The sequence below is a fragment of the Phoxinus phoxinus genome, assembly GCF_949152265.1.
Source record: "Phoxinus phoxinus genome assembly, chromosome: 18".
Classification (NCBI taxonomy): Eukaryota; Metazoa; Chordata; class Actinopteri; order Cypriniformes; family Leuciscidae; genus Phoxinus; species Phoxinus phoxinus.
In genome coordinates this window covers 13,180,182-13,196,980 of record NC_136893.1, presented here as the reverse complement: position 1 = coordinate 13,196,980, position 16,799 = coordinate 13,180,182, and the positions used below count along the sequence as shown (strand labels likewise).

Sequence of the window (16,799 nt, the reverse complement as noted above, 5' to 3'; positions counted from 1 at the left end):
GTTCAGTACGTGTTTTTTGGATCATCTTGCCCAAATGGACACCAGACATAAAACACACAATTAAGAACATGGTACTGACGGTGCAGGCTGAGGGAGATGTTGATGGTCTTCTCCTCTGTGAAGCTCTTGGCATTGGGGAACTTGGCACACTTGAGTTGGGTGGCAGCAGGAGTGTCACCCATGTGGATCCAGCACACAGTCTCCTGGGCGTAGATGAAGTCCATAGCGGTGGTCTGCTTAGTAGTGATGGAGATTGGGTTGGCTCCGCTTAGAGATGTGGCTTGGATGTTCTGGGAGTTGGCTATGAGGAGGTATGGGTGCCGATCCACGGGGTCTTAAACAGAGATGAGAAAACATGGTGAGGCCTTGTCACTAAAAATAAATAAAGAATATGACCACACAGAGAGCAAGACAAATGAGCACAAAGGAACAGCAAAAATTGTGTTCATTCTCTACCATTCTTGGCCTTGCAAGAGCGGTTGTCTGGTTGAGGCAAGTAGCCCTCCACACAGCTGCAGGTGTAGGAGCCATCTGTGTTTGTGCATGTCTGACTGCAAGTCCCGTACACAGCACACTCGTTGAAATCTGACGCAGAGTAAGCCACATGGTTGGAAAAAGGTCACATGCATCACAATATTATAAAATCACAAAAGACATTGTCATTAAATACAGGTGAAGGATTCAAAGCTCACCTTTGCATGCCTTTCCATCTTCTCCCACCTCATAGCCGTTCATGCAGTAGCACTTTGGACCCGACAGTGTCACCGAACAGTTGTACTGGCAGCCTGTGATGGTGCAGTTATGGGCGAACTCTATAGCACAAGAAATAGAGAGAACGGACTGTTAGCAGAGAATCATCCACTAAGAACTACTCTGGATATAATAAAGAAATATGAATGACATATTAGTCAGAACAGATTAAAGTAACTAGTACAGAAAAATATAGCAAAAAAATAAAATAAAATAAAAAATTCACAATATTATAATAATAATAATAAATTGTATTTATATGGCGCTTTTCTTAACCCAAAGCACCACAACATCAAGTGATAAAAAAATAATAATTTTGAAATACAATGAAACAAGATTACACAGAAAACTAACAAAGCAAATAACAAAAAAAAATAACAAAAGAGACTTCTTAAAACATATTTTCAATTAAAAATGTATTAAAATGAAAGTAAAACTTGACCAAAATCAAAAATTATCAAGCTATGATATATTTTAAAATTAAATTAAAAGTATTAAAATTAAATGAAAACAGACAACGGACAACGATGACATTTAATCATCTCTATATGTACACAAGTATAACAATAAACAACATTTACTTAAGTATGTGCAATAAAATATTTAAAAGAAAGTATATGAATCATTGAATTGAACCATTCTAAAGATCTATTGGCTACTGCCTTCAGGAAACTAGACTGATAAAAGAGCACTACAATTAATGTGATATTCACAATTTTATATCACCAGCAGAATATTATAAATATTGTAAACAGTCAAAATACTGCCTGCCTTCCAACAAAACCAGGTCATATTAGTTAGCTCAAAATTGGTCGAGCAAGTCATATAACCGTTTCAAGCTGTTTTAGAACACAGATAAACCAGACCTTCATCTACCTTCATTAGGTCGATCTGTTACAAGTGTCCTCTCAAAAATGTGTGAAATGTAACACATATCTTAGAGATATCAGAGAAATTGTATGTGATTTCCATGTGTGCAGTGTACAGTGAAAAGCCTTTAATGCTCTTATAGAAGCCTTTAGGACATCTTGGCACAATATGAAAGCGCAACAGGGGCTTCTCTGCTCAACCAACCAAAAACACATACACACAGAGCGTATGATTAAAAGGTTTGGGTGGACACAGATGAGTGCGCTTGGTTTTATACTGTGGGTATTGCTGTGCTGCCAAACACTGTATCACTGTCCACCAAACTCTGTGTGAACTCAGACTGTGGCTTCACTCAGACAAAAAAACAAGTCTCTACGTGCCCACCGGATACACACAGGTCTGAGAAAGCCATATCCATCAAAACATACTTTTGTTTGATATGTTAATGTGGGAACGGTTCAAGGACGTACAAAATCACAATGGTAATATTTATTGAAGGAACTCCTGTAAAATCCTACAGGATTTATATACCGGGCACATCCGTCTCGGTTGATCTGATCACAAGACGGCATTGCTAAATACAGTCTGATGAGTCTTGGTAGATGCATCACGACGCAACCGCTCAAATCACGGAAAGGCAAAATTGCATTTTTAGTATAAACGCTAATCGAGAGCAGTGAATATAAAAAGGGTTTTAAATCTTAAGAACATCTTAAATTCTGATCAAAAACGGTCAATGGAGATGCATTTGAGAAATGTTTACAACATGAGTACACTAAGATTTTTCAAATGTTTCTGAAAGAAATCTCTTATGTTCATCCAAGGCTGAACTTATTTGATCAAAAATACAGTAAAAACGGCCATTACTCCCGTCTAAAACGGTGTTGAAATATGTTATGCTGCTTAATATTTTTGTGGAAACCAGATTCTTTGATAAATGGAAAGTTCAAAAGAGCAGCATTTTTTTTATCGTTTTCTTGTCAGAATGTAAAAGTCTTAACTGAAACTTTTGTTAAATTTAAAGCATCCTATCAGAATAACAGTATTAATTATTAATTAATATAAATTAATTTCATTCATGCCATGATTGCCACTATTAAGCATTCGGTCATTCAGTTATGATTTGGAGAGACCACAAGGTTCAAGTCCAATCAGCCCACAATGCACTGCAACCCTGTAGGAGAAAGAGAGGACAGAGAGGAGGAGACAGAGTCTCAAACACACAAATGTACGCACAGGGACAATGAGAGTCCTCATCACACAAAAAGCTGTGGCACTGAGGGATACAATAGGGCTTTTGTGGAATGTGTAGAGAGGAAGATGTGCAGGCAAAACACTACGGCCTGAATCGAATCAATTCCCCCATACCATCCAACCCCAGCTCATACACTGACCTCACACCCACAAACTACTCCAAACAGAGACAAGGGAGTTCAAGGCATAACGCTGGCTACCCGAAAAGCTGTCAGTCAGGAGCAGGTCAAGACGGAGTCTGTGGACTTTTCCTGTATCTTCTGGATTGATTTTAGGAGGAATCTGTGGAATTCTGCAGAATGAATTTGAGTATGGTGAAATGCGTGTACTACACTCTGCCGAAAAGCTGAAAGCATTATGGAATTTAAAAGTTGAATATTTATGAACATGCAAAGTGTGAAACTGACATATAAAAAGCGATTCTGCTGAATGCTACAGGACTTTCTGCAGGCACAGATTCCCATTAAAGGAATGTTGCGGGTTAAATACAAGTTCAATAGCAGAGTTTGTAAAAACAAACTGAAAATGCATTGACAGTTAAAGACTTAGAATGGAAATTTATGGAGCAATGTGCAACGGTTCACCCAATGACGTCTATTGTAAGTGAATTTCTATCAACACCGAGTTTCTTTTGTTTATTTTACGAACTGAGGTATGCCACAAAAGAGGTCAATAGACATTCATTTGAATATAATGGAACACAGCAGTGTTTCTCAACCCTGGGGCCGGGCCTACTAGGGGACCTCAGCAAACTTCCAAGGGGACCAGAGATATTTTATGTCAAGCCCTAAAATTGAGCTAAAATTGAGCTTTTTCTTTAAAGAATCAAAATTTCCTGTACAGTAGCCTAATTTTAATTTATAGAACAAGTCATGTAAATTAATATAGTTACATATCTCCACGGACATTTTAATTATGAATATATTTTTTTTTACTTGTGCCAAGATTTAAATTGATTTTACTTGTGCGAAGATTTAAATTATTTTAGCAGGTACAAATTATGGGGGGAAAAAACGAGTCTTTGAATATTGTCGTTGACAATGTGGGGCCTTGGGGTCAAAAAGGTTGAGATCCACTGCTTTAGACCAATGAAATCCCTTAATTTTCCAATCATTCGTCATCACTGGATAATTACTATTATTTTTAAAAGATTGCAGAGGATAGGAATATAAATATAAATAGTTAATTATTTTTCTAAAGCACAATTTAAAAATTCCCTGACACAGGTTTTCTATACTCATTGGGACTCAGGGAATAATCCTGTAAGATAGAATTTACATCCCGGCAATGCAGTCTCCAATTTCCACAGCCGTGCCTTGCGGGTATTTAGATTGGTATGCAACCCAAGTGTTTGTGGTTTATCGGTACAACGAAAATGATTTTCAGAACTGTAAGCGTGCGGCCAACATTCCATTATAATTAACAAATAAGATGGAGAGCGAGAAAAATAAAGAGATCAAGAGAGATAGAGAAGGTTGGAAGGTTTAATACCACACCACAGAATCTCTCAAAGACGACAGCTACAAAAACACTGGCAGCCAGACCTAAAATCAGTCTTCAACCGCACCATATGCAAACCACTCAACCTGTTACAGCACTACTAACAGCTGATCCAGGGTCAGCTCTGTTCCTCATGTCTGGAGCAGGAAAACCTCTTCAGAAATGTGTCGTGTTACTGAACATCCAGCTCTCTCGTTCTCAAGCCTGGCCTAACACGGGCAAAGAATCAGGACACACATCCTGCATGCTTCATGAGGAGAACAGGAAATGCTGAAAATTTCATGCTTCCTATTTTGGCACTTGGTGGTTTCTATTAATATTTCAGTTGACGAGTGGGAGATCGAGCCAGTGTTTGGGAATAACTAACTAAAAGAAGAGATGCTACTGACTTACTGACCATCTGTTCCAGTAAAAGCTAGTTATTTCCACAAGTAGCTATGAAGCATGACAAAACGCTGTATTTGTCACATTTATACACACAGCCTTACAACAGAGCAAACTGTGGCAGTCAGCAAACGCTTTTCTAAAATAAGCTTTGCAATGTCAATTTATTCATGTCAGTGAGTCAGTCAATTCTGTCCACTTCATTTCAATACGGGTTAAAAATAATAAATTGAAAAATTCCTCACTTGCTTTCCTGGAAATTCTTGAGCACCATATTAGATAATGCTTTATGGGGTTAAACAAATCTTTAGATAAAACTAAAAGCTTCTGCCTAAATAATTAAACGTAATGTAATGATATTACTTATGCTGATTTGCTGCTCAAGAAACATTCAAAAGAGTTTTATTTTAAAAAAATGCTGTTCTTTTCTCTTAAAAAAAAACCCTGAAAAGAAGAGAGCTTTTTTCAAAATAAAAATCTTTTGAATGTTTCTTGAGCAGCAAATCAGCATAAGTAATATCATTACATTGCATTTGATTATTTAGGCAGACGCTTTTATCCAAAGCGACTTACACCACATTATAAATGTCTTTACTATCACTTTTAATAAATGCATCCTTGCATAATAAAAGGTATTAATTTCTTAAAAAAAAAAAAAAAAAAAAAAACATCTTACTGACCCAAGACATTTGAATTGTAGTATATAGTTAAATAGTATTCAAATGTGTAGAATCACTGCAGACCGTCAAAAAAAAAGTTTTAGTTGTGAAGGAAAGTAATTATTATGCCACTCTGCATGACCATCATGCATAAAAAAACAACAACAACAACCTTGAACCACTTTATGGCACTTTGTAATACACTTTGTAGCATGTTTGTGTGTGTAATATTTCTTATGTCGGAGATATCGCTGTCTGGTGGCAGGTCCCTGCATGCTTGTGTATGTGTGTATGGTAATAATTGAGAATGTGGGGAAAGTTTTTCTGACAACAAGATGTCAAGTCAGAGGGTTTATGAACTTCATCTTTGGTCTGTGTGTGGCGTGTTTGTTCAGGAATGACTGGGAAAGATAATAAACCTTTCTTCAGAAAGTAGTTTGAGGACACACAAAAACACCAATGTTGAAGTTCATTGACTCCTAACCGGATAAAAAAAAACTTTCTTCTTGTGCCCTCAAGATGAACTCAAACAAATGTTAGAAACAAGAATCAATACTCCCGATCGCCCTCCCTGTTCTGTCGCAATAATACGCAGTGATCAGAGCCAAACTCATCCAACAGTGCAGTGAAAACATTGTGAGGCCCTACAGCGGAATAGAAACAAATGGATAAGCCGCTGCCCAGAATGATATGCTATTGCCAAAGATGAGCTCAGATTAAGTTGAAAGGCACAGTGGCGTTTGCCAATAGCAGTGCAAAGTTCTACTTTAAAGGGCTAATCATTCTTGTAAGTGCTGTGTATTTGCCTGCGTGTGTGTGCACAGCCTCTTGTGTGAATAAGCTAAACATGAGCCGAACAGAGAAACGGTCAGCTAATGTGAAGCTAACAGAGCAATAACACAGGATAAACACAGACACCATGGCCACATTAGCTGACAAAGTCAACAAAACTGCATTCTTAAACCATTTAGCCTGTAATGGGATGTATTTTCAAAAGAAAATGGATGTTCAATGACAGGAAAAAAATAGGACAAAGGAAAAAGTAGTGAAAAATAGTCAGTTTGGAGGGACTGAAATATAAGGCGGCGTTTTAGAGGCAGAACAAGCTATTGCATTTGGATGAAAGATTATGAAGACAAACAAAACATGGATAGAGTGATTAATTTTGCACATGGAGGAAGAAAGTAAATAGGTTCATTTTGATTTCGGGTTGACTTATTACTGAATTATGAGTAGCGTGACAATCTACAGCTTCAAAGTAGATAAGTCATAGTCAAGGTAACATTTAAAAATAAAGGTTTAAATGTCTTGACTGTCACTTTTGATCAATTTAATGTGCCCTCGCTGAATAAAAGTATTAATTTATTTCCCAAACTGCCCCTAAACATTTGAAAGGTTTTGTACATTTAAGTTACTTAAGGAGGTAATAATGTAAATTGATGATACTAAAGGCCAAAATATATCATTCGGTTGTCACCGGGATGGTCTGTGGACCCCGTCTGCGTTCAGCCCATTTTCTTTGTCCACGCAGATCGTGCGGAAGTCGTCCATCCACATTGAGTATACTTTAAAAAGCTGTGCAGACACGACTGTGGAATTCGGAAAACGAAGTATTTCCGGGCCTTAATAAATGCAAGTGAATGAAACTAATAAAGCTAAAAAAAAATTGGATAGCTAAACAAAGATTTCTAAAGTCAACGGATTTTATTAATAGACCTACAAATAATATGTGTAACCTGTATTTTGGCTCCTAATGGTGAAATTGTCATTTTGACCCACCCTCTACAAAATAGTGGATTACTCAGTAAATATACAGTACATCCATGACATTTAATACTTTGGCTTTATCACTATTTATGTTTGCCCTCTTTTTCCCCCAGAAAAAAACCCACGGAATGACCCAAATGAGAAGACTTTCGCTGTTAATTGAAATAGCTAAACTAGTGACTAAAACATGTAGTGTAGTTGGCTACTTCCACTATCAACAGCTAACTTAACTACTCATTGTTAGCATCTTGAACTGCAATTAGCATGCAGTCGTGCACATACACATACTCCAACAAAAGCAATAAAAGTAATGAAATAGTCTGAAATGTTCTGCCTTCCTTCAACAGCTATAAAACATCACCAGATTTCTTATCTCTAATTCCTCTGCCAGTAAAATAGGGTCAAAAGTTGGGAAATGGCTAGCGCTCCCCAATAAAGATGTTCCTCCCTTCTGTTGTGAAATAATCCAGTTTGAGGAGTCTAAAAAAATGTAGGAAATGTGCACAGGCTGCAATTCTTTACAACTTTTCAGTGCAGCCTACAGTGAAAACTACAGATCTAAAGTTCCTCATCAGAAAGTCATTTTGGAGAGGGCTGACAGATTTTGGCCCGTGTTTTCATAGAGGGAGGAACTGGACAGACCTTGAAACATCTCCGAGAGGCTTCAGCGCAGAAAGATTAAATCAAGACTGTGGGGAGCCAATTAAATCTGCCAGGAGCGAAGACACAATCAAACCAGCTTTGAGAAGGTTCCCAGCTCAGTGAGGGGTTGAATTTACAAAACACAGTATAAGATGAACCAGACTAGCAGAAGCATGGCTCATTTCAGAGGTTGGCTGAGTTGTTAGCGTTCCCATCACTGATTTCTTGATCCTAACCCACTACTTTGTTAACATAGCAGCTAGAAGTATCACACAGTCATAAATTCATGCCTTACCCCACTTGTCAACAACTCTGTGATAATTACTTAGAAATATAGACTGACAAAGCATGTTTTGAAAACTGCAGCTAAGTTTCTTGCACACTCTCCATGTCTGTTCCAGTGAATCACAAGCAATGCTTGTGAAACGGTAAACTTTCCTGTGAAAGCAGGAACAAACAAACAAACATCCAACAGGAAAGGCATATGAAAGGCGTATGTTTGTGTGCAAGGGGTTTGTGTGGGAGAGTGGGTGAGTGTTTACCTCGGGGTTCAAAGGGTCGGCATTTAAGCGAGAAGACAAGTGAAGTGTGTGTGTGTCTAGGCTCAAATCGCTGGCCAAGGGCCAGGTCAGGAAGGTACATTATTTATCATTCGGGCTTTAAAACCTCAGGCCCAGTCTGTCATTCTAACATTCCATCAGTATGGAATGATGGCGGTGGATAGGACAGGACTTACATTACGGGGATTTATTTGACCTGACTATCCAAGCCTTCCTTTTAAAATGAGATTTAACTGTCGGTCTGATTTCTATCCATTACTTGATAAGTGGCCGGATCATTACTTTAAAAATATAGGTCAGCCAAATCAGACAGAGTATCTCTGGACTTTGGACAAACAAGATGAGTGCATGATAACTCATGTGAGGTTGATACTAACCATACTCAGAAGCCAAATCTTTGTGGACACAGGGGTTTCAAACACAGATATTGGCATGACGGCGACTAGTTATGATAGCTCTGCCTAAAAGACTGTCAGGGCTCACCTATGGATTTCTTGTGCTAGAGCATATTTTACTTGCCAACAACTTGTCCCACCAATATAACCACTTTAAATAAAAAAATAAAAGGGATAATGTTGTATTCGCTATAACAACCGCCTCGCTCTACATTATCCCGCTTATTACATGGCTACCTACCGAATAAATCAATAATTTGACACAAAATATTGATTTAAAAAAAGGAGTTTATTGATTTAAAAACGATTGTATTGCTTCCGCTAAAGAACACTGTGTCCATGGCAACGCTCTGTTTTTCATGGCAACGGTGTGTTATCCTTAGCAGGTAAGACAATATATTATATCACCAATATATATTAAATCAAATAACTATACTAAAATGAATTAAGTCACTCATCATTTTGACAAACTCAAGTGTCATTCAGCTAGATAACAGCAATATTCAGCCAAATTCAGAAAACACCACAGAAAACTAAATCATTAAGAATGCAAGTAATAAAGATTGTTGGAATGTAAGAACATACGTATGGGTCCGATTGGGCTAATGATGGTTATATCAGCTGGCCCCATATTCTCTAATACTGGCTTAGCTAATATACTGGTACTGATATACTAACATGGCACTGATTAAGTGGAAACTGACTTAAGAGCTCATCAATCCCAAACTTCAACTAGACCAAAAAAACCTAAAAACTGTGATTTGTCTGCATGTGTGTTACCTCGACAGTGCGGCCCCTCGTCACGCCCATCTGTGCAGTCTGGGACGCCGTCACACAGCTTGCTCAGGTGAATGCACACATCTGTTCCTCGACACTCAAACTCGTTGGGAGGGCACTGTGACACCTGGGTGTGATGGCCTGCAAGAGGTACACAACAAACAAGTCAACACGCTTCAACGATACAAAGAGTTGCAGCTCCGTTCAACAGCTAGTTTAACAAGTCATGTCTATTTCTTTTAGAGAGTTAACAAAGCTAGCACCTGAGTGATGCCACTCATGGCAACTTGCACACTTCATTGACAACAGACTCGTAATGGGACGGAGTGTGAGAATATGTGGATTTGAGCTTCAAATCACTCTTTGAAATCATCCTTCTTACGGTTTTCACCATTTGTCAAACCTTTGAGACGTAACTTGCAGGCAGAGACAGTAAAGTTTAGTCAAAAAAGGACACTTGTAAAATGTTATGTTTTTCATTGGTGCAATTGGCAAAAAAATTATTTTCATATTTTTATTTATCTTTAATTTCTATTTATATCAGTTTTAAGTTTATTGATTTTAGAAGCCTACTTTAACTTTAAAAAACAATTTCAGTTAAGGCAACCTATCAAGGCAACATTTCTATTTATCATTTAAGTTTTTCCATTTAATATTATATTTTATTTTTTTAAAAAAATTCATTATAGTTGGCAATATCAACACTGTTCTTAATGCTCAATGAAAGTCCAATGAGTTTTTTATAAAGTTTAATATGCGTGTCTTAATCTGCTTGCACATTTCCAGCATCAGTAACATCTTTCAGATGGTAGGAGAGCAAAAGTTACTAAAAGGACCAAATAAAAAACTAAGACACTACTAACATTGTCACCAAAATGGTTAAATAAAACAAACAACCACAAGTTATAATTGAGACCACAACAAAGAACTATTGCCTAAAAAAATAATTGGTAAGACTATAACTTGCTCTCTCCATCCAGAAAACAAAAAGAAAACAAACCGTTCATAGCATCGCTTTTGTTCGGAGCCGTTCTCTCTCTTTGCGGCCTACACTGCAAAGCAAATTGTTTATCTTGGATATTTTTCTCTCTTCTCCTCCACTTCTACTCATAACATCTGCTGACCCATTTTAGAAAAACACAAGAAAAGGAGGGGGAATTCACCTCCCATATAGCTGGGCTAACACTGCACCAAACAGCTCCTTCTGAAGGTCCATTAGGTTTCTCTGCTCTCTTAATACCACATGTATGAGTATCTTCTGGGACGGAAATGAAGGGGCCAACGTGCTTATTTGGTTCATTAAAGCTTGGCAAAAACAGACTGGAAATTCTCTTTCTGTGGGAGGCCCCGGCAGAGCTTTAATTTTTATACCAAGGGCAACATTATAGCTGTTCCAAAAGCTAGTGAGCTGTCTATGTAGGAAGCAGTTTAAGGCCTCATAATGCTACCTACATAGAATATTCAAAAGGTTCCATCTATGCTTTTGGAAAAGACCCATAAAACAGCTCCCATTGGTGCTCAAATTCTATTCTCAAGAAACGGAATAAAAGCTGAATGAAAATATTCTGATCGAACCGTCAAAGACCAGATCTGCAAAAAAACAATTAAAACTCATGTAATGTAACATTTTCATAAGGAAAGATGTTCATTGTGAGATCATCTAGAGTGGAATATGATCCATTGGGATTTGACTGGATTTGACTGGATTTGTGAAAAGTGGGCGAATGAGGGTATTTTTCTCCACCCACACAGTCTTCAAACGAGGAAAAAAGGCTTCTACATTTTGAATAAAGATAACAAACATTTTTAAATCTTGAGATATGAATATCATCCCATAACTGTACAATTTTGCTTCTGTAACTCCAAAGATCACAATGAATACTTCCATTTCTGTACTAAAGCTTTTCAGCAACACCAACAAAACTGGATCTGAACAGCCCCCATCTTTCCAAACCGGGCTCTGTTTAATTTCATCTGTTCCACTAAATTCAGGAAGGAACATTGTGTACCTTCCTCTTTTATTAACACTCCAGTCTCATATTTATAATGGTTCTGATTCATATCACATGACGGCTTCCATCTATCAGCTGTTATGAGAGAAGCGAAACCAGTATGACAAATCCCAGAGAGCTCTAAACAGACCAGGGGTCGGACACCTGGAAAATGTGTAGCTTATAAAATACAATTAATATTAAACGTTTTTTTTATTGTAGAAAGTTCAAAGTCACTTGCATCTGCATGTTAAACTTCATCTAATCCTTCCTCGTGGTCACACTGCCTATTCCATTTAGTTATAAAGTGAATTGAAGCCAGACACACTCTATCTAGCTACAATCTACACAACCACGCAGCAACACTACACATACTTTTGATGAAATTGTCTTCTTTTTAATCTTTTGTATAAATATTACCATGAGCAACAGTGCTAATCTGCTAATCTTGATCTGTATCAAGATACACTACCTGCCCATAATGATATGACTTCTCTAGGTAATCACATGACAACTTTAAAAAAAATAAAAAAATAAAAAAATAAAAAAAAGTATACCAGAGCAAATAATGCCTTCAACTGTAAACAACGAGCAGCAATTTGATGCATGCTACTAGTACTCACTACATAGATGTTAAGTATCTATTGAAAATCACTATGGGCTCTTTCTCTGACCCTCTCCCCACCTCTCTGTGTTTTATATTAAAGCTTCGAGATCCTTCCCTCTCAGGTATTGCTGACAGGATAACAGTTCAAGCACAGCCTAAATCCAGCTCTTCAAGTTCAAACGTCTCTTCAGCCACCGTTACCCTTCTGAAGCACCAGGCTAAAAGATTCTGTGACTAGTGTGGAAAAGAAGAGGCCGATCTGAACAAAACTCCCCAACTAATCAGAATTCTGCGCAAATAGAATGACTAACTACTAAATCTCAAGTTGTGCCCACAAAAAGTTTAAAGAAATGGAAAAGAGAACAATAATAAAGGGCCATGTTAAAGCGGTTTTGCAAAAGAGGAAAACAAACAGGGGGAGCAGACAGACGGATGTTCACAATGAGTGTGTGTGAGTGAATTGGAGGCAGATCTCTGTGATCTTAGAGTGAACTGGGAAGTCGTTGGCCGTTTGCTAACAGGAGCCCTTTCAAACAGGCGACGACTGCTTCCTTCCTGCGCCTGAAGCACATGCACTAAACACAACAGAGAGAGAGGGGGAAACTAAAGAGAGAGAGGAGGGGAGGTGGACATCCACAGATAAACAGATATAAGGCTATATTGGTAAAGAAAACAAATGCTTTAAATAATTAAACTAACCATCTAACATGTCAAAAGAACATGACAAATGGATGAACCTCATGAACCCTCATAAATACATCAAAAGTCATATTTCACCCAAAAAAATTGTAAGAAAGAAAAGTAAGACTATATTTAGGATGGTTTTTGTACAGTGACATTATTTGACTCAAAATTAAGTAGTCTGCCATTTTCATTACACATAATAAAAAATATTATATATAATTGGAAATGTGCTACTTTGTTCATTTGTACCATCTTTAATTTATGCTTATAATATCGTTATAGTGCTTTATAACAATAATATTAATTACAAAAAAAGTCAAAATAATTTAAGTGTTTAAATATGATTTCTCAACTGAAAAAAATTATGTACTGTAAATGAAAAAATCTGAATGGTATTGTTTTGTTTTCTTCTTCTAAAAGTAAGCCGATCAATAATATAATATAGACATGAAAATAAATAAATGCGAAAAATTAGAATGGTCCTATATTTTAAGAAATATAGGATGAAATATATAATATTTTTTTTTAAAATAAATATTTATTTTTTATTTTATTTTATTTTTATTAAAGAAAATACAAGTGTCCAAAACTATCTTTCCCCTTTTTGCAAACAATTTTTGGTCATTATGAAGTTTGCTTTCCCATGGCTGGAAAAGATGACCGAGTAAAACTGGGCTCTGTCAAGATGAGCTGTACTTAAGCATTTGACCAGAGCCACAGGGAGTCTAAATACTATGTGAGCAGTCAGTATATGTGTGTCTAAACTCAGCTTACCCTATCCTTACCTCTAGTTACATAATGATCTCCCATTTGGCTTCCCTGTTGTGCTCTTGTTAATTGAGTGTTTGTGTAAGATGCACCGTTTCCTCCCCCCACTTAAGGGGTCCGTTTCTGTCTCTCCGTCTCATTCATCCTACTTTCAGCTCTGATGAACACACCCAGCATACTGACAGGCCCATAATAATGTCTGCCTGCACTGGCCCCAGCGGTAACATTTGCCCTGTGCATATTACAAGCATTTTTCACACGTCATGTAAAATAAATGCTACAATATTTGAGATGCGTTAGAAACTATCTGAATTATTTATTCCTCCAATGGCCGTCACTTCCTTTACCGTGTGCTCGCCAAAAAGCTTGAGAGCAGAACAAATTGGTCTTTAAACAAATTGTCCTTGACCTTCCGTTATCTTCACCGCCACAGTGGAGTCTCTTTTTTTGAGACTTAATTTTATGCTGTCTTTGTCCAGCTGATCCAGGGTCAGCGATGACATGCCATTAACGCAATGTCCTTGCAAACCTTCTGTTCCTGTTCCCAATAACAGATGAATCGGGTCAGGCGTTGAAACGCACCTCTGATCTTGGTTTCTGCTATCCAGAATACTCATTACACCCAATAGCTACCAAGGTCATTCCTCAACAACAGAGAATAGTTCATACCTACACTTCCATTCATTTACATATTCTATTACACCTTTATATTATATTTATTATAGGTGTCTTTAAAGTTTAAACAAAACATTTCTATCATTGAATTCTTAAAAACATTGACAGACATATTCAAAGTAATGTCTATCATTTTGATAAAAAATAAATAAAAAAAACAATAGTAAGGAGAATAAATGAATAAATAAATACTGATAAATATAATGCATATGGCAACTGAAACATTTATCTGACTAGACCTTGATTGGTTTAAAATACTACAGACTTGTGGGCATATTAAGATAATCTTAACGTTGAAATAAATTATAAAACTAAATACACTTTTATTGTTTTATGACTCATAGGCAATAATTATATTATTATTTAACTAAATTAAAAAATAATTTATATTAATAAACGTTTCTGATAAAAGAAGGTTACACCAATGTTAGCTCAAATATATATATATTTTTTTACAAAATCAGTTAACCACTTTTTACAATTTACTCTGATATATTATAACATGCGAACCCAACTGTTATAGATATAAGTATAACCTGCTGATGTTATATAGATATAACTAGTGAACGCAACTGTTACAGGTATAATATAATAACCATCTAATTCACTTCAAGATAGGATATGAATTTGAACAAAGCAAAAATATAATTACAATTTTAATTTAAATTCTGAACAATAAAAAAAAGACATATTGCAATGCAAACTGATTATTGACATCCTAAAAATCCAAACTGTTAATCACTTCATAGTCAGAATAACAGAGGGTCTAGCAAAAACAACTCTATTGTTAACATGGGAAGGTAAAGGGTGAACAATAAACAGCCAAGAAACGGATCAGATCATGTAGTTTGTCATACTTCGATAAGTTTACAAGACAGCAAACTCTGCGGATTAAAAGAAAACGCACACTTGGGTATGATTTGGCTAGTGCTAGAGCCTATATAGGCTACCTGTCTGTGTATTACATAATAAACTAAAAGAAAGTTTGTGTGTCATTTTCTGGCTAGTTTACTTTAGTTTTTTGCTGCAGGTTTGTCGGATGCACATCCATGATTTGAATCTCCTGTTCCACCACATCCCAAAGGTGATCTATTGGTGCCCTCAGGTAGGCTGTGGTGTTTAAACGATGCTCAATTGGTAATAAGGGGCCCAAAGTGTGCCAAGAAAATCTCCCTCACACCATTACACCATCTGCAGCCTGAACTGTTGATACAAGGCAGGAAAGGATCCATACTTTCATGTTGTTTACGCCAAATCCTGACCCTGCCATCTGAATGACGCAGCAGAACATGTTGTTCATTCAGAAATGCTCTTCTGCAGACATCGGTTGTAACGAGTGGTTATTTGAGTTACTGTTGCCTTTCTATCACCTGGAACCAGTCCAGCCGTTCTCCTCTGACGTTAACAAGGCATTTTCACCCACAGAACTGCTGCTCACTTGATATTTTCTCTTTTTCAGACATTCGCTATAAACCCTAGAGATGGTTGTGCATGAAAATACCAGTAGATCTTTGGTTTCTGAAATACTCAGACTGCCCCACCTGGCACCAAAAACCATACCAAGTTGCTTAAATCATCTTTTCCCCAATTCTGAAGCGCATAACTTCAGTCGATTGTCTTGACCATGTCTACATGCATTGAGAAAAACGTGACTGCACAGATCCAATATACTCGAGTGTTTTCTTTCTCAACTGTTTGTTCACTTATGACATACATGACTTTGTGGACTTACAAATATATGGGCACTTTGACACATAAGTATGTGTATTTTATAACTGCATTCTATAAGCTACATCATGCAGTGAGCTGTTCCCCTGCATCATGTTCATCACCAATCCACTGTATGAAACGCAAGATAACCTAGGTAGGTCTGTGGTGTGTGCGTTAAATGCGTTAATCATTTTAACATGTAATTTTTTCCATAACTAAATAATTATTAATTATATGCAGATGTTTTATTTTTTAAAGTAAATCAAATAATTTTTTTCCGCACTTTCAGAAATGGTAAAATCTATTATTGGTTGACCTCTACCAATCTGTGACAAAATCATGTGAGATAAAACTAGTTATCCATATTTCACCTTTTCCTGCAGGTCACATGTCTGATGACCTTCTCTCAGTCCAAGTAATGGCTGTAATGACACGGATAGATATCAGTCTCCTCAGGGGCGGCTGTGGGTGGCAACAGCCTTACACAAGTGCAAATTACACTGAATAATCACTCCTCCTCACCCATTCAATCAAAGAGTTTAAAACAGCATCTGAATGTGAAAAGGCAGCATTTACATACACACTCGAATGCATGTGGCCCCACGCCGAGCACTCTCCTTTCCCCAGAGCTTTCTGGAACAAGACTGCTGATTTACCAAAACATTTTGTGAAGTTAGTGTCTCTTTTTTTTAAAATTACATTTCTTTAAAATTACATTTCTTCCATGGCCCAAAAGTGACCCATACAGATGAAAGTTAATTCTCCACTAAAGCGTCTGCCCTGACCACAATCATGCTGGCCATAAA

At 37.0% G+C, this 16,799-nt stretch overlaps 1 protein-coding gene across 1 annotated transcript in view; it reads right to left on the bottom strand.

Annotated features, from left to right (window-relative positions):
- Positions 1-16,799, bottom strand: part of lrp1ab (low density lipoprotein receptor-related protein 1Ab) — a 119,674-nt gene that overhangs the window by 69,962 nt on the left and 32,913 nt on the right. The window contains exons 3-6 of the mRNA XM_079587355.1: positions 9,562-9,699; positions 693-812; positions 457-585; positions 80-334 (exon numbers count right to left, since the gene is read on the bottom strand). Coding sequence (XP_079443481.1) covers positions 80-334; positions 457-585; positions 693-812; positions 9,562-9,699 — 642 coding nt within the window. The remainder of the gene's footprint in view (positions 1-79; positions 335-456; positions 586-692; positions 813-9,561; positions 9,700-16,799) is intronic.